Source organism: Belonocnema kinseyi, chromosome 7 (genome assembly GCF_010883055.1).
Source record: "Belonocnema kinseyi isolate 2016_QV_RU_SX_M_011 chromosome 7, B_treatae_v1, whole genome shotgun sequence".
NCBI lineage: Eukaryota > Metazoa > Arthropoda > Insecta > Hymenoptera > Cynipidae > Belonocnema > Belonocnema kinseyi.
This window is the reverse complement of record NC_046663.1, coordinates 55,798,205-55,822,309: the sequence shown is the minus strand read 5'-3', so window position 1 is coordinate 55,822,309 and position 24,105 is coordinate 55,798,205. Positions and strand designations below refer to the sequence as shown.

At 27.8% G+C, this 24,105-nt stretch overlaps 1 protein-coding gene across 1 annotated transcript in view; it reads left to right on the top strand.

Annotated features, from left to right (window-relative positions):
* LOC117177185 (synaptotagmin-7) overlaps nt 1-24,105 on the top strand; it is an 858,402-nt gene that overhangs the window by 810,465 nt on the left and 23,832 nt on the right. The window contains exons 7-9 of the mRNA XM_033367709.1: nt 4,156-4,303; nt 12,995-13,104; nt 18,697-18,865. Of these exons, the coding sequence (XP_033223600.1) occupies nt 4,156-4,303; nt 12,995-13,104; nt 18,697-18,865 (427 nt within the window). The remainder of the gene's footprint in view (nt 1-4,155; nt 4,304-12,994; nt 13,105-18,696; nt 18,866-24,105) is intronic.

Below are 24,105 nucleotides of genomic sequence, written 5' to 3'. Positions count from 1 at the left end.
TAATTATGCGATTTAAAGTTGAACTACTTTTGCTGAAAGTTCGCCTTTTTTGTCATAAGACGGTAGAAAAATCACTTTTTTGTTGAAAATTAATTTTGCCACTATCAAAATTCAACCACTTGGTTGAAAATTCATGTGCTTTTCAAAATTTTACTATTTTGGCACAAAGTCTAACTTTTTGCATGAAAAGTAACTTTTTTTTATTCAACAATTCACCCGTTTGTCTTAAAAAATCAACTCTTTTGTTCAAAAGCGTTGGTTTTGGTTTGAAACCAAATTTCTTTTGATAAAAAAATCTCATATTTTTTCTTCAATCTTAAAATTTTGAAGAATATTTTTAGTCTTCCAAATCGGTTTATTATTATTATTATTATTACACCATTAAGCCATTTCCCTTTCGGGGTAGGCGTGGTTCACTCGGTAGGGGAAAGGAGTAGTGTGTGGAAGGGATAGAGATTTTTCAGATTGATCCAGAATTCTCGTGCTATTTAAGTAAATAACACGTTCGTTCCGCAACACTGCACCGACCCAGGTTGCTGATCAATCTTTCTAGCAATCACCCCAACTTAAGATCCTCACAAAGTCGTTATGTGAGGTTCCCGACTTGGCTCCATTAGTTTCCAAGGTCTGTTGTTTCAGGCGCCCTTCACTCAATTGACACTCTTTTTATTAACAATTTTCGCCATACTTTTCTGTCCTGGCATACTTCTCTAGCTTCTTTTATGTCCATGCATTTTTTCATGCAGGCTCTCGTGTTTCTGTGACTTCTTATGTCTCTTCTAACTAGGGTCACATTCACACATTCTAATCATTCTTTCCGAGGTCTACCTCTGGGCACGCTGCCATTTACTTTACCTTGATACACTTGTTTTGTTAGTCGTTCATTTGGCATTCTCTCAACATGTCCGAACCATGTTAACCGATTTCCTTCCCATGTGTCTACTAGCGTCTCTTCTGCACCACATTATTTTAGAATTATCTCATTACTTACTTTGTCCATCAGAGTTTTCCCGCATATTATGCGCATGAATCTCATGTCAATTGCGTTAATTTTACTCTTATCTTTTTCTTCATAAGTCCATGTTTCGCTACTGTATCGTACAGTCGGTACAAATATAGAATTATGTATTGCCATTTTAGTTTTATTTGATATATTTTTACTTCTGATAAAGGGACCTGCTCTACCAATAACCTTCTTACCTTTATTCATTCGTCTATCTAATTCCTCATCTATCTTTCCGTCCCTAGTAAATAAGCTACCAAGGTATACGAACTTATCAACTTGTTCAATTCTCTCATCATTTAATAAAATATTGCATAGTGTTTTCTCACTCTTTCCTTCGACAACCATAATTCTTGTTTTATTTGCGTTAATTTTGAGGCCCATGCTCTTCATGCTTGCATCTAGTTTATTCAACATTCTTTGTAGGTCTTCGATAGACTCTGCCATAACAACCTTATCATCTGCGAACGCTAACCCACGTACCCTTACTGTTTCAAGATCCACACCCTCTTCGTCGAAGAGAGCTATTCTTAAACACTTGTCCATAAATAATATAAATAACCAAGAAGACATAACGCATCCTTATCTACCTCCTTGAATAATATCGAAACAGTCACTCAGCTTCCCATTCACTCTTACACTCGCTTTGCTATCTGTATATATTGTTTTTATAGCTTATAGGATCCATCCATCGACTCCATACTCTTTCAGGACTTCCCAAAGTTTACTTCTATCTACCTTGTCAAAATCTTTTTCTAGGTCAACAAACGCACAGAAAACTTTTTTTCCTACTCTCAAACTTTTTTTGTACTTTGCCATAAGATAAATATTTGATCCGTACATGACCTTCCTGACATAAACCCACTATGGACTGCCGAAGTATTTTCTTCTGTTATTTTCATTATCCTACGAATAAGTATTTTTGAATATATTTTACTTACGGTGCTTAATAAGCTAATGCCTCTGTAATTATTGCACTCGTTTTTATCTCTCTTTCTCTTGTATATTGGTACGATAATCGCTTTTTTCCAATCGTCTGGGACGTCTCCCATCTCGAAACATAAATTTATGAATTCGCAGTCTATGTGGAATGCACGCGCCACCGTGTTTAAGCATTTCAGCGTTAATACCGTCTACATCGGCAGCCTTACCGTTTTTCAAGTTCTTCATTATATCCCTAACCCAGTGACACAGACTTTTTCAATTGAGTTTTCCATCGCATCGTGTTCAACATTGCAGTTGTGGTGTCCTATAGTTTCATCTCCGAATTGTCACCTAAAATAGTCTCTGAAAGCCTCTAGTATTCCGTCTGCATCATATAATATTTCCCCCCTACTATTTCTCCTGTGGACAATGTCTATACTTTTGTTTCCTTTCATCTTTTTATAAAGTAGTTTCCTGCTTCCTTCAAAGTCGTTTTGTATTTTTGTCTCTTCTTCTGCTCTAATTGTATCTTTACTTTCTTTAACTAATCGCTTAAGTATCCTGTTTTCGCGTCTATAATCATTTCTACGTCTATTTCTTTCCTCATTGCTAAGACCTGCGATGTTCAAAGTTCTCTTGTACGCTTCTCTTTTTTCTTTTTGGGCAGCTTGAATTTCATCATTCCACCACGCATCACCAGACATTCTTCATACAACTGCGGTACCACATACTTCGATCGTACATCTAACAAGGATATCCCGTAACATTGTCCAGGCGCCCTCTATATCTTTGTTTTTTATACGGTTCTCCCATGTTGCCCTATCTATGCTTTCGATTATCTTACTTTGGAAATCTATTCGCACATCCGGTTTTTGTAAGTTCTCAATTTTGATTCGCGTTTGTTTTGCTTTCTTGGTTCTCTTTTTTCTACATTCCCGACCTAAGTTAATTTTTGAGATCAGAAGGTAATGATCAGTATTGCGTTCAGGACCCCTCATGACTCTTGTATCTTTGACTAACTCTCTTAGTCTTTCATCCGCAACAACAAAGTCAATTATACTGCGGCTATTTCCTTTAGATCAGGTGTACATGTGGATCATTTTATGCCTAAACCAAGAATTTGTAATAAACAGACCCCTTTCTAAGCATAGACCAACTAATTTATCTCCGTTATAGTTTGTTCTTGGATCCGCAAAATTACCTAATACTCTTTCTGTATCCTGATTTTGGATGCCCACCCAACTGTTCATGTCTCCTAGTAGAATTATTCTTTCCCCATGTTCGCAAATGTTTATTGTGTTATTTAAAGTGTCCCAGAAGGCGTCTTTTACTTCTCTAGGATCACTATCAACCGGCGCATAGCATGCTATGATAAATAGTCTTCTGATTCCTACTTTCATTCTAGCCCACAGCAGTCTGGAAGACACGAAACCATGGTCTCCGAGATGCTGCTTTGCTCTTTCATTCAAAATCAGACCTACTCCTTGTTTACCATGTGATTCACATTCTACTCCTGACCATATTTCAAATCTGCGTTTCAACACGCCGCTTTTTATATCTTCGGTTGCTTTTGTCAAATAAAGAGGCTTGTGATGAAATTAAATTTGCATGCCTTGAACTTTATTTAATAACCTACAATTATTAAACAATTTAAATAAGGAATTCAAACTTTTAATTAATAGATATATTGAAAAACTGATTTTTAACTGGATGATATAAAAACTCGGGACATTCAAAAAGTAATTATATCTGTTAAATTATAATTGTTAACGAGGAAATAAACTTTATTATACACTGGAACTTGGAATGATGACAGGTTTTCCAATTAAAATTATGACATTGCTCGCAGTGGCTTTGGCGTAAATCCAGACAGTCACAACGTAAACAGTCAGTGGCGTGTGAAACATTTCCTAATATTACGCAATGTACGAAACCGCCTCGGCAACAATTCTCGGAAGCGCATAACTTCTGACGCCTTAATTCCAAGTTCCAGTGTGCATATTATATTATTATGATTGTATTATTATATTATTATGCATTGTAATATTCTAGGGAAATTATGTCAACTTTCTTTTATCCATATGCGTGAACATTTATTTTTTAATGTTTTTAAGTTCCCTCCTGTTTATTTTTTCACTGCATCAATTTTTTTTACTTTCAAGCTGAGTTTCATCAATGCGTTTTCCCTTATTGTTAAAAAAGAGTAAATGTAATTATTCTGCTTTCAGGGTAAAGATCTACCGGCCAAGGATCTGTCCGGAACGTCTGATCCTTACGTGAGGGTAACTCTCCTACCAGATAAAAAACATCGTCTTGAAACGAAGATTAAAAGGCGGACTTTAAATCCGAGGTGGAATGAAACCTTTTATTTCGAAGGTAATATATTTTATTCGATCTTATTCGATTTTACAATTCCTTACAGTTTATGTCCTTTTAGTTCCGTATTTATTGACTCCCAATGGTTTCCCTATAAAAGGATTTCCCTTCCATCCAAGAGAATTTAATTTCAAAGAAAGGAAAGAAAGTGTGTAAAATAAATGTCAAAATTTAAATTATATAATTGGGTTCATGCAAATTTTTGGTTGACTGAAGGTCAGGGAAAATGTGAAAATAAGGGAATATTCCACTTTTACGGCAAAGGACGACGAATACGTGGAAAAAGTTTTAAAGAAGCATATTAGCTTTTTAAAATATCAACAAGTTTTTCATTACCATTTTTTGTTAGGGCCCGTATTTTTGGTTTATGCATCAAGAGCACTATGAATAAGTTAAAAATTCAAAGTTGAAGCCAGACTTGGACAAATACGTAAAAAGTTTTAAATCATTTCGGTTTTGTTTATCGCTCGTTTGATGATGAAAACGGGTACCTCAAAACCTATGGAGCTTTGAGTAATTTTAAGATGATCGTTTTAATTGAAGAAATATATTTCCTGTATTTTTCCGGTTGCAGACATATTTCACGGTCAGTAAAATTCATAAAAAAATTAATTCTAAAGCTAAACATTTTGCCATTTGGAGTAATAAAATATAAATCCACATGATCATTTTCAATGCTCTCAATTAAAAAATCAGTCAATGAACTTCAAAATTTACAAAATTATATTATTTTCAGCAATTCTAAGCTAAAAGCGTTAAAATTTTAAAATGTACAATTTTTCTAACAGAGCACTTCTTAAATTAGAAGTTAAATTATTTTTATTATAAATAGATCAAACATTCTTAAAAATCTGTTAAATTTTTATTCAAAAGTCTTGAGCAATTAAGAGGTTATTTTAAAATTATTTTTGGCATTATTTTAGAACTTCTAAATAACTTTTAAATTAAATCGAATGTTTTCTACAATTTCTAGAAAATTCTGAAAAATTTAATAAATTTCCTTAAAGTCTTCCAGATTCTTTTTTGACAATTTTGGAAATTTAAAAAAAATCTTTTTAAATATTCTCTCAAAATAATTATGCAAAAGGAAAAATCATTTTAAATTTATCTAGAAATATTTTTAAAAATTGATTGTTTTGAAGCCTTTCACAATTCTTGAAAAGGTTTTAAATTTTTTGTTTTCAATCTGAAAAAATCTCTATATTTTTTTTTAATTAGGCTGCGGCTATTTGCACCGACATTTTGATACGGATAGTCGAATTTTGTCAAGTTTTACATTAATTCTGAATTTTTTCAAAACTTTAAAATTTATATTAAAATTACTCAAATTTTTCTTACAAATAATAGGTGTTCAATTGTCATTTACGCATTAAAATTTAACAATTTTATTTACAAATTAAACATTTAAGAAAAATAACAATTTTAACGTTCAAAGTTTAAAAGCTTTTTAAAGTTTTAATGATTCAAGGCTTTTTATGTCAAACAATTCAGATTCAAATTGTTTACTTTTAAATATCTGGTGTCAATTTATTCGTCTAAAATGAATAGTAAAATATCCCCGAATATCAAATAATATATTTTTTTCTTAATTAAATAATTTAAAATATAATCAGTTGAAAATTGAATATTTTAAAGGTAGACTTTTAAAAAATAGTTTATAAAGTTTTAATGGAACGTGTACATTTTTTTAATGATTAAAACTTCCGAAATGAAACAGTTCAATTTTTAACTTTAAAATCTACAAATTCTTCAATTTTGAACAAATTTAAAATCGTTTTGTCCAATCAATTATTGTTCACTTTTTAGTACTTAAAGTACAGATTCCTTAAAAAAATTGATTTATAATTACAGTTAATAAAATTAAAATGTCTATTACACAAAATTTTCAACTTCAAACGCTTTTAATTTTGTAATTCTTCAAGACTGTATTTTAAAATTCTTTGAACTAAAAATAGCATTCTAAAATAAAAAATCATAAAAGTAAAATATTTTCGAATCACGCATTTTAAATTGAATAATAGCATCGTTGTAAAGAATAAAATTTCAACCAATTATTTAAAAAACTGTTGAAATCGATCTTGAACAGATTTTTATTCTAAAGATTTGTAAAATTCCCGTTGAAAGAATAAATTCGCTGTCATTTCCCGGTTTTGATTTTAACAGGTTTTTAAAGTAATTATTTGAATAACCTTTTTAATTATATCATTTAGTTCACAATGCGTAATTCAAAAGTCTTTCATATTAAAAAATGGTCATTTTCAATTTATGTTTTTAAACGTACGTCTTTAATTTAAAGTTTTTAAAATGCAGTCTTTAAGACTTAAATGAGTAAAAAGTAAAAGCATTAGAAGTAAAATATTTTCACAAAAAGATTTATATTTTTTAACTGCAAATATAAATAAATAAATTTTTTTAAATGGATCGGTGATTTAGGTATTAAAAAGTAAACAATAATAATTGGTTCGGCAAAACGCTTCTAAAATTAAAATAATATATTTTGTAATTAAAGGCTTTCATTAAATTTGCAATATTGTTTCAGTCTAAAATAAGAATCGTTGTGAAACTGAATCGTTTTACATAGAATGTCTTGAATCATTTATATTTCGAAAAGATTTTAAACTTTTAATATTAATGTTTTAATTATTCTCTTGAAGAAAATTTTAATTTGTATGTGTACAGACCAAATTCGGCTTTTCGTACTGAAATTTCGGTGCAAATAGCCATAGCCTTAATTAAAATAAATTTCAGGCTTCAAAATAATAGAAACACTTTCTTAAGATTCCTGGGAAAATTGAAAATGATTGTTCATTTTGAAAAATTGTTTTAAGAGAATATTTCAGAATATTTTAAGGAATTTTTTCTTCAAGTTGTAGAATTTTCTAAAAAAAATGTAAGAGAAATTTGATTTATTTTCATATATATTCAGAAGTTCGTAAAAAAATTGAAAAATAATTTGAAGTTTGAAAAAGCTTAAAACAACTTCTAGATTTCTCAAGATTTTGAAATCAAATCTAGAAGCTTTTCAAGGATATTCAAACTATTTATGATGAAAATAATTTAACTTCAAATTAAAGAATTGTTCAAGATAAGAAAAAAATTCATTTGTTATCTTTGAACTCCACGTAATTTATAGAAGTTAAAAATTCGAAATTTTGCGCATTTTAATTCAAAATTTGAATTAAAACACTTTTAAACTTTAATCTTTAAAGTCTAAAATTCAAGAGTTCGACTTTCAGTGCTTTGGTTTGTAGTTTTTTTTATTATAGATAATAAGATGTTTAGCTTTAGAGTAATTCGAATTTTCAAATTTCATTGACCGTGAAAAATTCTTGCGATCCGGGAAAAACCCGGGAAATGACCACGAATTTTTTTCTTTTATGAAAACTGTTACCCTGCATATCTAATTGAATAGAAAATTAAGAATATGAATATGCATAGAACAACTAGGATATAAAAGAGACATATTTATTAAAGTTCAATTCAAATATTCCAAGTGAAAAAAATAAATATCGAAGCGCGAGAACCGAGAGATGCGCGCTCTAGGCGTGTCACGTTCTGAGCAAAGGCGAGGGTAGCTTGATAATGTGATAGATAAGGGAGGTTAATGGGCTGATTACTTCAGGTTGGTGAGGCCTGACTAATTATTTAATGTGGGATCATTGTCACTTGTCAATTCTATGGGAATAGTATTAAATGTGAATTTAAGACAAAGAGCAAAGATTCCAATAATAAATGTTTATTAGAGCACACGAATAAGAGAAAGAGTCACAGTAAAGTTAAATTTTTCAAGGAATCTGTATTATCATTAGAGCTTAACATAATTTCTTAACGTCTTTACAGACTAGATGAAGATACGATTTAAAAATTTTTTAAATTAAATTTTTCCTGAGAAAATATCTCCTCAAGGCTCCTCTGGAAAACAAACCACAGAACTTCCAACTGCTAGTCGGGTGCTTTCCCATTAAGCTACTAGAGAGATCGATAAGAAGGATCCTTTCTCAGAAATACACGCATTATCATGCCAGGTGTTACCAGTTAAATTTTTCAAGGAATCTATATTATCCTCAAAGATTAACAGAATTTCTTAACGTCTTTACAAACTAAATGGAGCTATGAAATAAAAAATTTAATTTAACAAATTTAAATTAATATCTTACACTACCTTTCTGTCTTGGAAGGGTAAAAGAACTTGTAAGGGTTGTCGTTTGCGTTTCTATATTTGTAGAATAACGACAAGATCCTTTTGGAGAGTTAGTTCAAATAGAATTTAAGGGATGCTAACAAAGAATGTTTATTCCTTTCACTGACAGAGGGATACAGGAACCGTATCAGAAATCGAATTTAGTACTTTGAAGTTCTTTACATGAACGTATAACAATGCCAACATTAATCGGAAAGACTTGTACGACGACCGTACCTAGCCACAGCCGAAGGGACTTTATTCACTTTGTAGTTTACTTTTTTGTTGATTATCGAATATAAGGACGTAGTACTCCTTGCAACAAAAGATAGCCACCAGGGGTCTAAGGTTTATACAGGAAGGAGCTTCTTTGAAAGGCAAAAAAGGGGGTAGTCAAACTTGAAGTGTCAATATTAAAATGATCAGTTTGATCTTCCAGATAATACCAAGTACCGTCTATAATTTTTTCTTTATAGGCAGGCGATAGTTTTGTAGTCTGTTTATATCGACCCTCTGGGATTGTCGTTTTCCAGTATTAAAAATGTTTCAATTTCGCTGTGCAAAGACGCCGTTTTCTCAGCCTTTCGCGCTCAAAGTAATACATTTGTCCAAGTGTTTGTGCATACGCAATCACGTTTAAGGCAACATGCTCTTGAAAAATAAAAAAATGCTTTTACACTTCTTGACACTCTGGAATAGTCAACCTACTCGTATAACTAACCTATTTTGACACTTCAAGGGTTGTACGCTATCATTATCTGGAGGGCTGTCCTGTCGTTAACGTTGAAATAAAGTCAGCCTGACATTTTAGATATTCAGGCTAACTAGCTATTTTTCCCGTGCACGTATGAATCTAAAGGTTTTCAACTCACGTACGAACGGACAATCCTCGAAAGTCACGTACTCGTTTTTCGATCAGAAGGTTGCCATAAGGTGATAAGTTTAGCTCTTTATTCTTGTTTATTAATTTGGTATTTATTATCGATAGATAAGTAGTTTTTTGTCCTTCTCTTACTCTTTCAGGGACAGTTGGTTAATTCTAGGTAATAAATGCAGATCCGTTTAGTTCTTATTTGCAAATATTTGATTAGATTATTAATTTCAATTTTTTTTGAACATTTCATTCTAATTATTTTAGATTATTGATACATTTTACAGTAAAGTATAGTCACTCTAGTCACTTTTTAAAGTAATAGTAGTAATAATAGTCAATAATTTGAATTAAATCCAAAAGATTTTAAAGATTTTATGGTATTTTTTTAAACTCTGCGGAATTTGTAAAGACTTTAAAAGATATTAAGGGGTTTGAAATATTTTAGGGTATTTGAAATAATAAAAAAAAAATTTCTAGAAATTAACAAATGTTTAAACTAATTTCCAAGTTTTTTATGAATGTCAGTGATTAAAAAAGTTTTCTTGAGGTTTTGAAGAATTTCCTGAATTTCAAAATATATGGAACGATTCTATAGGATCTATAAGGTTTTGCGATATTTTCAATGATTTCAAGAGTTTTATAAGAATTCTGAGGAATTCAATGATTTTTAGGGATTTTAAAACCGCTTAAGGTATCTTAATAAAATTTTCGAGGTTTCTAGTAAATATCGTCAGATTTTATATGATTTCACGGGATTTTTTAATATTCAAGTGGATTTCGAAGAATGCATTTAAAGAAATTGAAGAATTTTGTAGGATTTCAAAGATTTTTAAAGACTTCACGACGTTTCCAACGATTTTTAAAGATTTTATGATATTTTTAAAGATTTCAAGAAATTTTTTATTGAATTCAATAATTTTAAGGGATTTCGGTGAATTTTAGGGCACTTCAAAAAATTCAAAGGAATTTTCATAAAACTTAAAAATCAATTGATCTCAATAATTTCAAGCGATTTCATAGAATTTTCAAAATTTTGGTGTATTTTTTTAGTATCCAAAGAATTATCTTTAAAAAATCTCAACGAATTTCAATCGATTTTTAATGTTTTTGAATGATTAAGGGTTTCAGAAAATTGTAAAGTATTTGCAAAGTTTTAGGCTGTTATTTTAATATCCAAGGAATTTCAAAGAATTTCCAAAAATGTCAAGAGATTAAAACATATTTCAAATAATTTCAAGTATTTAAGTGTATTTAAAAAGAATCTTTCAATTTTTAATTAATGTAAGTAAATGAATTATGTTTCGAAAGATTAAAAATATTTTTGAATATCTTAAAGATTACAAAGCATTTTAAAGAACTTTAACGAGTTTTAAAAGATTGAACAAGATTTCAAAGGATTTGAAATATTTTAGGAAATTTAAAAATATTCTAAATTTTTTTGTTGATTTCAATAATTTGAAGGGGTTTTAAATTATTCGAAATATTTAAAATTATTTTAAAAGATTGAAAGATATATAAAAAATTGCTCGAATTCCGGAAGAATTGGAAGGATTTCATACACGATTTATTCAATTTTAAGATTGCACTTAAATTCCTCTAAAATCATTCAATTCCACTTAATTCAATCATTTTTTTTAAATTTATGTTAATTCGCTTATTTCATCAAATTCTCCTCCTTTCCTTTAAATCTGACTAAATGCACTACAATTTTATTTGAAATCGGTGAAATTTTATGAGTTATTAAAAAATTTTCATTTCATTTGAATTCTATTAAATTTATGTAACTTTAATCGTTTTGAAATCTTATGAATTTTTCCTGAAAAAATACAAATTCACCTGTAATTCTTATAATTTTAATCGATTTTTTAAAATTCCTTTAAATTAAAAAAAATAGTCACTTAATAATGCACGCTAGCAATGCTATACGCGAGATACAGCTCGAAAGAAATATTATTTTGCCAATTAATATTAATATAAAAATATAAAGCAAGGTCCCTATAATTCTAAATTTTTTATTTTTTTGTTTACTTGCTGAAAAAAATTGTAGAGGCATTAATTTTGAAATGTTTACTTTAAAAAATGAAATTTGTTATTTTATAGGTATCTGCTTATCCCAATTTATTGATATTGATATAAATAGATAAACTGAGAAAAAAATTTGCAGGCACAAAAAAGAAATAATCGCAAAAAAATATTTCATGAATGCAATGAATTAAATATTGCCACGGGTTTCATTTCAATATAATCAATAAAAGGGACAGTTTAGTAGGTGAATTTTTCACTAGGAATTATATATCAGAATAAACAATCTTTTTCGATGGCAGTCTTTTTTTTTAAATTTTTATTCTTCAGATGAAAAAAATTACTTACTTAGAAAAGAATAATTTTCAATTCATACAAAAGCTAAATAAGTAAATTTTTTAAAACTTGTTTAACCCGTAGTGGTCACACCTCTTAAAAATAACTTAGTGGTCTAACTGGGTCCAATGCACCCGAGCCATTTGGACCAGTTGCCAATTGCGTTCTTTTTCATGTATCCACTCAAACTTTGTACTGGAATTTAGTTTCAAAATTCCTCTTTATAATTCAATAATTTAAATTATTAATATAGTTTATTTAAATATATTATACAATATTATTAAATTATTACATTATTAAATTATTAAATTTTGTTATTCTGAAAAAACGCGAGAAATTGTTTACTCGAGAAATTGAAACTTAAAAAAAAATTGTATGTAACGAGCTTTGAAAAAGTATATTTATTTTACAGTTTAAATTGATCAATTTTCATGAAACTCATAAAATCTCATATGTCAGTTATGAATGTGTAAATAAAGTAAAAAAAACTTTTTTTATAAGAAAAACTGTATATTTTATTAATAATTACTAATTATTAGGGGAAAGTGATCCTAAGTCGGCATAGAAAGAGTTTTTGTCTAAAATAGAGGGTAAACACTAAACTAAGTTCAATGAGGCTTTTATGCCTTTGGTTAAGTTTAGATATATGCTATTTCTCAAAAAGGTAGTTGATTTTTTCATAATTATTAAAAGTTAGGACCAGACCCACCCTTTTAGTGATTCTTATTTAGAATGCCAAATTTTCAACTCGATGTGGCACTTAGTGTTAAAATAAGTAGGGAAATAAAAAAATGTCGGTAAGATAGAAATCTGGTCACGTGACCCACTCGTCACATGGCCTTAAATACTAAAAATTCAGCAGATGTCATTTATATTTATTATTTAACTTGTAACTATTAATCAAACACATGGTCTTCATCTGCAGTTTAAATTTCGATTCTTCATGAGTGTTTAAGAAAAAAACCTCTACCCGTTGAGATTTGCAGTCTGCCTTGCAATACCCTAGGATTTATTCCCATAAAATTTCTAATAAAAATTGTCTGAAAACCCCTAAATAAATTAAAATTCAATTTTAATCTACCTCCATAGCGTAAACTGAAACTTCCATATACTATTACTGCAAAACAAAATTTCCTTTGCCATCCTTGCCCGTATATCTTTTTTCGTTCGAATTGGTGAATGAAATAATATTAACGCTTCTCCTTCTTTTAAAGTATAATGAAAAAGCATTGTTTTTAATTTAGTTTCACAAAATAATGATAAAATCTCTTTTTTACAGGTTTCCCTATTCAAAAGTTGCAGAGCAGAGTTCTGCACCTTCATGTTTTTGATTATGATCGGTTTTCACGGGACGACTCCATAGGGGAAATGTTTCTGCCGCTATGTCAGGTAATTTCAGTTTATTGACGGCTGAAAAAATAAGTAATACCAACATTATTAGCAGAGAGCGCACGAGCGTAGTCTGAAGTTGCGCACGGAGCATAGCCTCGGCTCCCTCGTTGCGGAGAACCGTCACATGGGGGGAAGTGGTGGGAGAGTCGCGCGAACATTTGAATGTCTGTGGCTGTGATGAGCAGACAGCACTGAGAAGAATGAAAAGAAAATAGAGCAACAAATGATAAGTTGTCATCAGTGCAAAAAGAGGGTGATCGCTGGATCTGGAAATCGGGAAATAACAGCGAATTTATTTTTTTACCGGGAATTTTACAAATTTTTAGAAAATAAATCTGTACAACTTTTATTTCAACCGTGTGTTAAATAATTTGCTAAATTGTTATATTTTTCAATTATAATATCATTCGGTTTAGAATCCGTAATTCGAAAATCTTTCACGTTAAAAATGTTCTATTTTAATTTTTAAGCGTGCATTTTTATTTAAAGAATTTTAAAATTCAGTTTTAAAGACTTAAAAAATTTAACATTAGAAATGTTTGAAATGGACGGTTTAGGATTTAAACCAACAACATTTTTAATCGATAAAATGTGAATATAAATTAATTCATAATTTTTAAATTGAACTGTACTTTAAGTATTAAAAAGTAAATAATAATTGGTTTTACAAGATGTTTCGGAATCAGTTCATAATTTTCGAATTTACAGATTTAAACTTTAAAAATTAATCTGTTTAAATTTTAAAGTCTTATTAGTTAGATAAATGTAAACACTCGATTGAAACTTTATAAACTATTTTTAATTTTGAAATATTATATTCGTAATTAAAGGCATTAATTAAATTTCAAGTATTGTTTCAGTTTAGAATATTCCATTTTTAACTCATTCAATTTGAAATTTGTTAATTAAGAAAAATAACAATTATTTAATAGTTAGAAATATCTGACTGTTCATTTAAAATCCGTAATTACAAATCAAAAACACAAAACTAAACAAAAAACTAAACTTTGAACGTCAAAATTTTAATTACACTATTTAAAAAATGTAATTTGTTTTAAGACTTATGAAGGGCTTTAAAAGAATAAAACACATTTCCTTAAGATTCGTAGGAAAATTTTTAATGATTTTATTTCAAAAAATTAATTTAATAGAATGTTTAAAAAGATTTAGAAAGATCTACGAAACTATGAAAAATGAATGTGGAAAATTTTAAGTAATTTTTTTTAATTTAGCCTAATTTTTTAAAAAGATTTAGGAAAAATGCGAATCATTTTGAAAGAAATTTAGAAGTTCTTAAAAAGTTTCAAAAATAATTTAAAATTTGAAAAACGTAAAACAAAATTCAGATTTTTCAAGATTTTGAAATGAAATTTTAAAGTGTCTTAAGTATTTTCAAAGTATTTAAAATAAAAATAAAATAACTTTTAATTTAAGAAGTGAACTTACTCGAATTTGTTCTAAGGACAGTAGGTGTTAAATTATTATTTATACATAACGAATATATTATTTTTAAGTTATTTAAAAATTAAAAATATTTTATAAAGTTTCAATCAGGTTTTTACATTTTTCCAACTAATAAGACTTTCAAATTTAAACTGTTTAATTTTTAGAGTATAAATCTGGAAATTCTAAAATTATGAAATGATTCCAAATCGTCTTATAAAATCAAGCATTATTTACTTTTTAATATTTGAAATACAGTTCAATTTAAAAATTATTAATTAATTTATATTCACATTAAATCGACTAAAAATGTTGTTTTTTCATTCTAAAACATCTATTTCAAACATTTCATAGTTTAAATTTTTTAAGTCTTTAAAACTGCTTTTTTAAAATTCTTCAAATAAAAATGTACGCTTAGAAATTTAAATAGAACATTTTTAAAGTGAAAGACTTTCGAATTACACATTCTAAACTGAGTAATTTCATAATTGAAAAATATAACAATTTAGCTAATTATTTAACACACGGTTGAAATCAAAGTTGTACAGATTTATTTTCTAAAAATTTGTAAAATTCCCGGTAAAAAAATAAATTCACTGTTATTTCCCGATTTCCAGGTTCAGCATTACCCTCTTTCTACATTGATGACAACGAATCGTTTGTCGCTCTATTTTCTTTTCATTCTTCTCAGTGCTGTCTGTTCATCACAGCCACAGACATTCAAATGTTCGCGCGACACTGCCACCACTTCCCCCCATGCGACAGTTCTCCGCAACGAGGGAGCCGAGTCTACGCTCCGTGCGCTACTTCAGGCTACTCTCGTCCGCTCTCTGATTATTATTTAATTAATGTGGTTTAATTACAAAATGGGGCAATTCGATTTCCTGTTGATAAGAGGAGCAAGAGATATTGAACAATTTTTAAAGTAATTTAACAACTGTATTTTTCTAAACAGTCCCTCATCTTCATTTTTTATGGATAGTTTGATCCCCTTTTTAATTTTCCAACTGCGTATGCATATTACCCTTCAGTGCAAGAACGGGTCCAAGAGACCTAAACCTTTTGTTCAGGAGCTTGTTTTTTCCATAAAGTTTTCTCATTTTTTTGAAAAATATTCATCATACGAAATTATTTTTCATGTCTATTTTTACAATGTTCATTTTTGCTAGACACTGGGCCACAATTAAAAAATATATACATGGATCCACATAAGTATATGAAAATCGGAGATATTTCAGTTTGAAGTTTCCTCGGGTCTGCTGGACCCGTTCTAGGAGGAACGAAAAATTTCGGGGTTCTAGCGCTTGAGGGTTAACAATTAAACAGAAATAAAATATTAGAAGTTAATTAAATAAAGGCAAACACGATGGGTGCTTATTTGGATAAATAAAAAAATTCTTTCCAATGTTGATTCTAAAACTACAAATTTTTTCGGACCATTGTACTTAATGCATTTCAGATTTATATTTTTTTCTCACACAAAATCGAAGATAATATATATTGTTAAAATATAACCAGACCACATATTTACAAACAAATTTTATGTATTTATCACAATGTTTTAAAGTAAAATAACTTATATTTGAAAATGTCTTAAAATTTGACAAATAATAAATTTTCAATAATTTAATTTAAAGAAAGTAGTGTAGCGATATGTCTGGAAAATCTGACAATCATTCATGTTCGAAATATGATTAGCTTTTCATTTTTTGAAGTTGGTTTCTGTCTTAAATTTGAAAATTTGAGTCATAAATTTAATTTTGAATGAATCAAGGAGGATGCAGTCAAAGAAATTATGAAAAAATTACGATTTATCATTTTTTACGTACCTCAGATATCGGCAAATAAATGTAAGGGATTGTTTAAAATTTTTGAGAAAAGCAGACGTGAAAGTTTCCGATGAGAAATGAAATTAATTTCAGGATGAGATCGACTTCAAATAGTAAATTTTAATAATTTCAACCTGATAAACAGTTTGTCTCAAATCTGAAATTTGCTTGTACCTTTTTTGGGGTGCCTTTTCAGTTTTTTTACCGAAGAAATTTTTTTTACAATAAAATTAAGCGGAAGAATTTTTTTTAACCTTTTGTAAATTAAAGTTTAGTTACCTTTTAAGGAACGCTTAAGGAATAATTACTGCCCAATAAACTTTAATTTTGGCATTCCCAATCCCCTTGTATTGTTTCCGGAAAATGCCAAAAAACCCGGTTTAATATCAAGTTTATGCTAAAGACTGAATTTTTTTCAATATTTGTAGTCTATATTTCATAATCTTCTAAGTATTTTATTACTAATTTTATTTTTTTTTTTGATAATTATTATTTGTTTAAAACGTTTTTCCCCGTAAATTGCCAAAAGTTATTATTATTTTATATAAATGATACATTTGATGAATCTCACAAAAATAATTTTCGTCAAATATATTTGGTAATTATTCAAGCAGTTTTCATTTGTTTAAAGAACTTTCGCCCTGTGAATTTTAAAAAGATATTATTTTCTGGGATAATGACAATTAATTAATCGAAAAACGAGCTTTTTCCATTAAAACCACCATGTTAATATAAAAATCTTTGGGCAGAGGTTAATGTTTACCGATGCAAATATAGTGCAATTTAATTTTACGGAAAACAAACAACTTGGAGGGGATCGATTACGAAAAATCAAATTTTTTTAGTTATAAATTTGGACCACCCACTCGGCAGAGATATAATTATTGACTCTGAATTCCTATATAATGTGTATTTATAATCTGAGTTGTAAGAACGTTTAAAATTAAATACAAAGTGTAAATCAGTCTTAAAAAGCGTTTTTGGTTGGAAATTTTGAATTTTTGATAAAAAATGCAAATGTTGTATATATATATATATATATATATATGTGTGTGTGTGTGTGTGTGTGTGTGTGTGTATTCTGAAATTAAGACATCAACTTTCATTAATTATAATAAATATCCTCCTTGTAATGAAATTAATATTAAGAGCGTTGGAATATTAGGCCCTAAGCTTAAAATTGAATCACCTCATTTTACTTCATAAAAACTAGAATTACACCTTTGTTTGATACTTTGGGCCTGCTATTTTTCGAATTAAGTCTATATTCGCAGCGAAAATTTGGCTAATTTTAATACTTTTTGTGTAAAACTATTTTTTTGGATTCTGACCAGAGCATGCACAAAAACCGTTAAATCGAACTTGTTTTTAGGTTGATCAAGGAACTCAAAAGTTGAAAAGTAAAATTTAACTTTTTCTTTTTAATTTAAAATTAGATTTTTATCAACGTCCAAACGTAAAAGAACGTGCCCCTCCAGCGAAAATATACTTCCCTCTGCATTTTCTCAAAAACTGATTTTATTTTTAACCAATTTTTTTTTACTTTGCTTCAGCAGCGCGGAAGTTAATAGCTAGAGATTGAGTTTCCGCTTTTAAAAAAGTGCTCCTGGGGCAAAGAAAAATTTTTCCTTAAATTTCCTCGGAGCATTTTTCAATAAAAACCTTCTCTGATTCAAATATCGGAAATAATTTATCTCAAAAAACTTTCTCATTTTGTTTAAATTGAAAATTAGATATTTGAGTGATTCGAATGAAACTTTTATGGATTATTCCGATAAATAAAAAATAGTTTGGATAAAATATAAACGGAGACTAAAAACGTGTCAAAAGATAAAGAGGCTGCGAAGTCATAATATCAAAATTATATAGTGATTATATTTAATGTAGAAAAGAACGAAAAGAAACAAAACTTTCATTACGTTCCTTTTTGTTTCTATGACACAAAACTTTGAAAAGACACAATTTTATCAATGTACCTCCGTAACTACATTACTTTCTTTAGTAATTTTTCATACCTTACATAGTTTTCAGGTAATTCATCATTTAATAATTTACAGAATTGAAATAAATTTTTTAGCACATTTTGTTATGTAGGCATAAATTTGTTCGAACTTTTTTTCTTGATAGTAGATTCTGCGCTAAGTATTTGACTATAGTCATATCAATTTTTTATACAAATTTTTTATTATTAAAGCGCTTCTTCATTTTTCGTCCATTAGCGGAAGTAAAACAGTGACTGGGATTTAATTTCGAATTGAAACTCGTATCAAGAGACAAGGAAATGCATGACATTAATTGAGAATTTTGAAATGTGCAGGTCGACCTTTCAGAGAAGCCTTCATTTTGGAAAGCCCTTAAACCGCCTGCAAAGGATAAATGCGGCGAACTTCTGTGCTCTCTATGCTACCACCCCAGTAATTCCGTGCTAACATTATCGCTTTTAAAAGCAAGAAATCTCAAAGCAAAAGATATTAATGGAAAGTCAGGTAACTATAATTATCACTTTTCATTGTTTACACTTTTGATTTAATTTCTATAAAGAATATTTCTATAGTGAATATTTTTAAGTGAATTTTTCGAGAAAAAAAAATGTTTATATAAAGTCTAGCCTGTGATGATCCTGGTTTAGGTTGTGTAAGGATTGGTTCAAAGCAAGTGCTTGTTACACCTTTTAAGCTGTTTTACGAGCTACCCTTCATAAATGAGGGAAATATTATATATCCTCATAAAATAGAGGCTACAAAAGACAACGAACGTATATTTTCCATTTTCATGAAATATTTAGGGGAAACTACCCTAGAGTAGGCAGGAAAAAGTCAACAGAATTCAACTGCATCAGTTTCCAAAAATAAAAATTTTCATTTTTAAATGAAGCGTACAATTTGAGATAAAAAATTTTATTTAGTTAGTTCAAGAAGAAAAATTAGCTTTTTATAAACTTGATTCAAATTAAAGAGATACATTATGAAATTTGAATATATAAACAAACCTATAAATTTTAGTTAAAATTAAGCAGATATCTGAAAAAAACTTTTGTTTCCTTGAAACTTTTGAAATAAAAAGGTTTTAGACTTATTTTTAAGTTTCAGCGAAAATTCAAAATTGGTGGATACAATCTTTCAAATTATTTAAAAGGAGAAGAATTATTTAACTAAAATAAATATACATTTTAAACCAAAGAGAGTGACGTTCAACAAAGAAGTTTAAATTTTAACCTAGTAGTTTTATTTTTGACTAAAAAGATGAATTTTCAACCAAAAATGGGATAATTAAGTTTTCAGTAAAAAAATTATTTTTTCACCAAAAATCGAAAGAATTTTTAAACAAACAGATGGAATTTTAACAAAGCAGTTTAACTTTTAATTAAGTAGTTTTAATTTATAACTAAAAGGATATTATTCAACTAAATTGATGAATATTTAACTTTAATACTTGAATTTTCAACGAAAAAGTGGAATTTTTAATCAAAAGGATGAATCGTCAAACCACAAGGACAAGTATCTTCCAAAACGCTGCATTTGTTGCTCAATAAAAGACATGAACTTGCAACGAAATAGTTGAATTTTCAAATAAAAAAGAAAAATTTTCAATTAAATAGTTGAATTTCAAGGGAAAAAATCATATTTTAATAAAAAATGTAATATTTAAATTTTCAGTGAAAAAAATTTATTTTGAATCAACCTAATTAATTTTCAACTAAAAGTATAAATCTTGAACTAAAATAGTTGAATTTTCAAGCAAAAAGTTCAATTTTCAACTAAGAAGATTAATTTCTACTATAAATAACGAATTTTTATCGAATACTTGGATTTTCAACTTGAAAAGATGAAGAGACGCATTTTCAATTAAAATGATAGAATATTTAATTGATATAATTTCATTTTAAGTTAGAAAAAAAAGGAATTTTCAACCAAGAACAATGTCATCTACTAAAAATGATGAATTTTTATAAAATTACACAGATTTCCAAATAAAAAAGATACATTTTTTACCCAAAAAAATAATTTTGAAAGCAATCGTTACATTTTCAAAGAAATTTATAGATTTTCAACTAAAATTATGAATGTCTCACTTGAATAGTACAATTTTAAACCGAAAGTTTAAAAAATAATAATTTTCGACAACAAGAAAAATGGTAACAAATTAGTTAAAATTTCAACTTGAATAGTGAAATTTTCAGTGAACAAAATTAATTTTCAACCAACGAAATAACGAATTTTCAACAAAATATCTCATTTAGCAACCAAAAAGATGAATTTTAAATTAAAATTATGAATCTTCGACTTACAAAATTAATTTTGTAGTAAATGGGTATAACTTTCAACCAAGAAATTAAATTTGTATTCGAAAAAGATGCGGTTTTAAAGATAATCAAGCATTTGATACTTCAACCACAAAAGATTTTAATTTTTAATCAGAAACACTTGAATCTCCAAAAAAAACGCAACATTTCACCCAAAAACAATCAATTTTGAATCAATAATATAACAGTAAATTTTCGGTTAGAACAATTAATTTCAAGCGAAATAATAAATGAAAAAAAGTGAATTGAAGTAATATAATGATACTTTTACAAATAAAGAATCTTTGTTTTTCTTTTATATTTAAATTAAAGAAAAAGAAATTGAACAAGCCCTCGAAAAAAATTCCCTCATTAAAACAATTTCCCCTGCATTTCCAGGTTTTCCGCGTATGGATATAAGGGACCAAAAAATAAACAATTTGAAACTATTGTGGTCGGGAAACCCGCGTTTATGATTGGATGAAGCTATCAGTTTTTTTTTCCTATTGCAAATTAAAAGTCTGAAAAATGTAGGCTTTTGAGAAATTTAAGGCTATATAAATAATATACATATTCAATAATAATAATCAATGGAAAAAAGCTGCCCAATATTTCGATATTCAAAATAAAATGTTTAGATTTTTTAAGATTTCTAAAAAAAAGCTTTTTGTTATGATTTTTAAATCTGCTATGAGGATGAAAAAATGTCTTAAAATGCTAACTATTAAAAAGCGCATGGTGTCATTTTCGATTATTTCTCGAACCATCTCGAAATTCCTCGAAACAATTTTAAATTATTGTTGTCGGCAAACCCGCACTTACCATTGGATGAAGCTGTGTGTTCTTTTTCCCATTTAAAATAAAAAGTCAGAAAACTTCAGGCTTATCACGAATGTAAGGGTATATAAATAATATACATATTTAATAATAATAAGCAATGGGACAAAGATGCCGAGTATTTTGATATTCAAAATCCAATGTGTAGATTTTTTAAGGTTTCTAAAACAAAGCTTTTTGTTAGAATTTTTTAATGTTTCAGGAGGATTAAAAAATGTCATCAAATTCCTTGTAAAATTCAAACTTTTTTTTTAATAAAACAAATAAATTTAAAGAGATAATTGACAACTAACTGAAAACATTAAAAATTATTTCTTAAAATTTCTAAACAGAATTTAGACGATTTCAAAGCCAATTTTTTCAATTAGCAAGATTAAAAAGTTTTGTAAAAAATTCGATCAAGTTTGAGAGACATTGAGAAGTTTTAAAAAGATTCTAAATAAATTTCAAACATGAAAACATTTTTAACAAGTTTGAGATCGCGTAAATTTTTTAATATTTTGAAATAAAACTTTTGGAGCTTCGGACGGATTTTGAAAGTTTTCAGGATGACAAAAAAATGTCTTGAAATTCCTGGCAAAACTGAAACTGAGACTTTATTTAATAAAATAAAGTCTAAGAGAAAATTGACGATTTCAAAACATATAAAATAATTTTCTAAGATTTCGAAAAAGAATGTAGACGATTTTAAGCCAAATTATTTAATTAGTATGTTAACAAAGATTTATAAAAAATTCGAGTCACATTAGAAGGCATTTAGAAGTTTCAAAAAGATTAAAAATTATTTAAAAGTTGGAAACATTTGAAAAAAGTTCGAAAAACCGAACATTTTTGAAGATTTGGGAAACAAATTTTGACGTTTCTTAATGATTTTGAGAGATTTTAAGACAATAAAGAAATTCCTTAAAATGCCTGGGTAAATTTAAACTGCTTTTTATTTTTAAACCCCAATTTTAAGAGAATTTCCAAAATTTTTCAATCAGAATCTGGAAGAATTACGTTCCATTTAAATTCAATTTTTTTTATTTTCAGAATTTAAAGCCAATTTTCTTAAAATTCGAATAATTTTAAAAGATATTTAGAAGGTTTACATATTTCGAAAATTAAAAAATAATTTTAAATTTGAAAAGATTCACAAACATTCGAAACGAAATTTAAATTTTCAAAGATTTTGACTGGATAAATTTTGAATGTCCTTTCATTTCGAAAAATTAATTTTTGAAGAAAATAGAGAGGCTTAAAAACATTTCAGAAATTTTTTACAAATGGATAAATAAATCTTAAAGATTTAAGGGTAACTTTGTTCTTTTTCCGAGATTTTTCAAAATTTTATGAATAATTCTAGTCAATATAGAAGATAGTTACTTTTTAAGGTTTTAAAAGCCCCAAATATCTATTAAATTGACTCGAATTTTTCCGAAAATCTTCCAAAACCCTGTGAAATAAAAAGTTTAGAATATAATTTTGCGACAAATATAAAATCTTGAAAAATCTTTTCGCTTTTTCTCAAGAATCTAACGAAAATTATATTTCCAAAACCTCAAAAACAAATAAAGAGATTAACCTAAAAAAGAAATAATTCTTTTCAATTTTTATTTTATATGCAAAATCGTGTATCCCATCAAATGATAATTTGGATGAAAATTTTATGCTTTCTTGGCTGAACAACTTTTTTTGCTTGTTAAAAATGTAACTATTTGGTTGAAAATTCATCTTTCTGGTTCGAAAATGTACCTGTTTTGGTTGACAATTCTTCTAATTTTTTTAAATTAGTCTTTTTTGTAAAAAATTAATATCATTATTCAAAAATCATCTATTTTGTTAAAAATAATATTTTTGTGTTCAAAAATTAATCTCTTTTGTAGAAAATTCTTCTCTTTTGAAAAAATGTATTTTTTGGTGACTTAGAAACTTTTTCATCTTATAAAAATAAAATTCATCTTTAAAAAAATGTAAAAGTTTTGATAAATCAAATAAAAACGAGAACCTTTATTTATTAATAGATAAAGGTTTCTTACATTTTTAATTTACACAAATTTCAACGCATTATAATCATTAAGAGTTCAGAAAAATTGCTATATTTTCCAATTATTAAAAAGAGCATGACGCCATTTTCGATTAATATCTCGAAATTATTGTCGTCGGAAAACCCTCGTTCATGATTGGATAGAGCTTTTATTTTTTCCCGTTTAAAAAAGAAAGTCTGGCAATTTCAAGTTTATTAAAAATATAAGGTTATCTAAATAATATATCCAACAATAACAATTTAAAAAGTTTCAAGATAATATAAACAATTTCTGAAAATTCATTGGAAAATTTAAACTGATTGCTTATTTTCAGAAATACATTTTAAGGGAAAATTCTAAAAGATTTTTAGAAATTTCTGAAATACCTGGAATATTCAACAGATTTTTTTAAAATTTTGAAATATCTTTTTAAAATTGTAGGAATAGTTTCAGTTAGTTTAAAGGATATTTATATTCCAAAACTTAAAAAAAATGTAACTATTTGTTAAACTTACTCGAATTTTTCCTAAAATTCTTCATAATCCTGAATAATAAAACAATTATACTTTGTGGACTTATCGAAAACATTTTAAAAATTTTC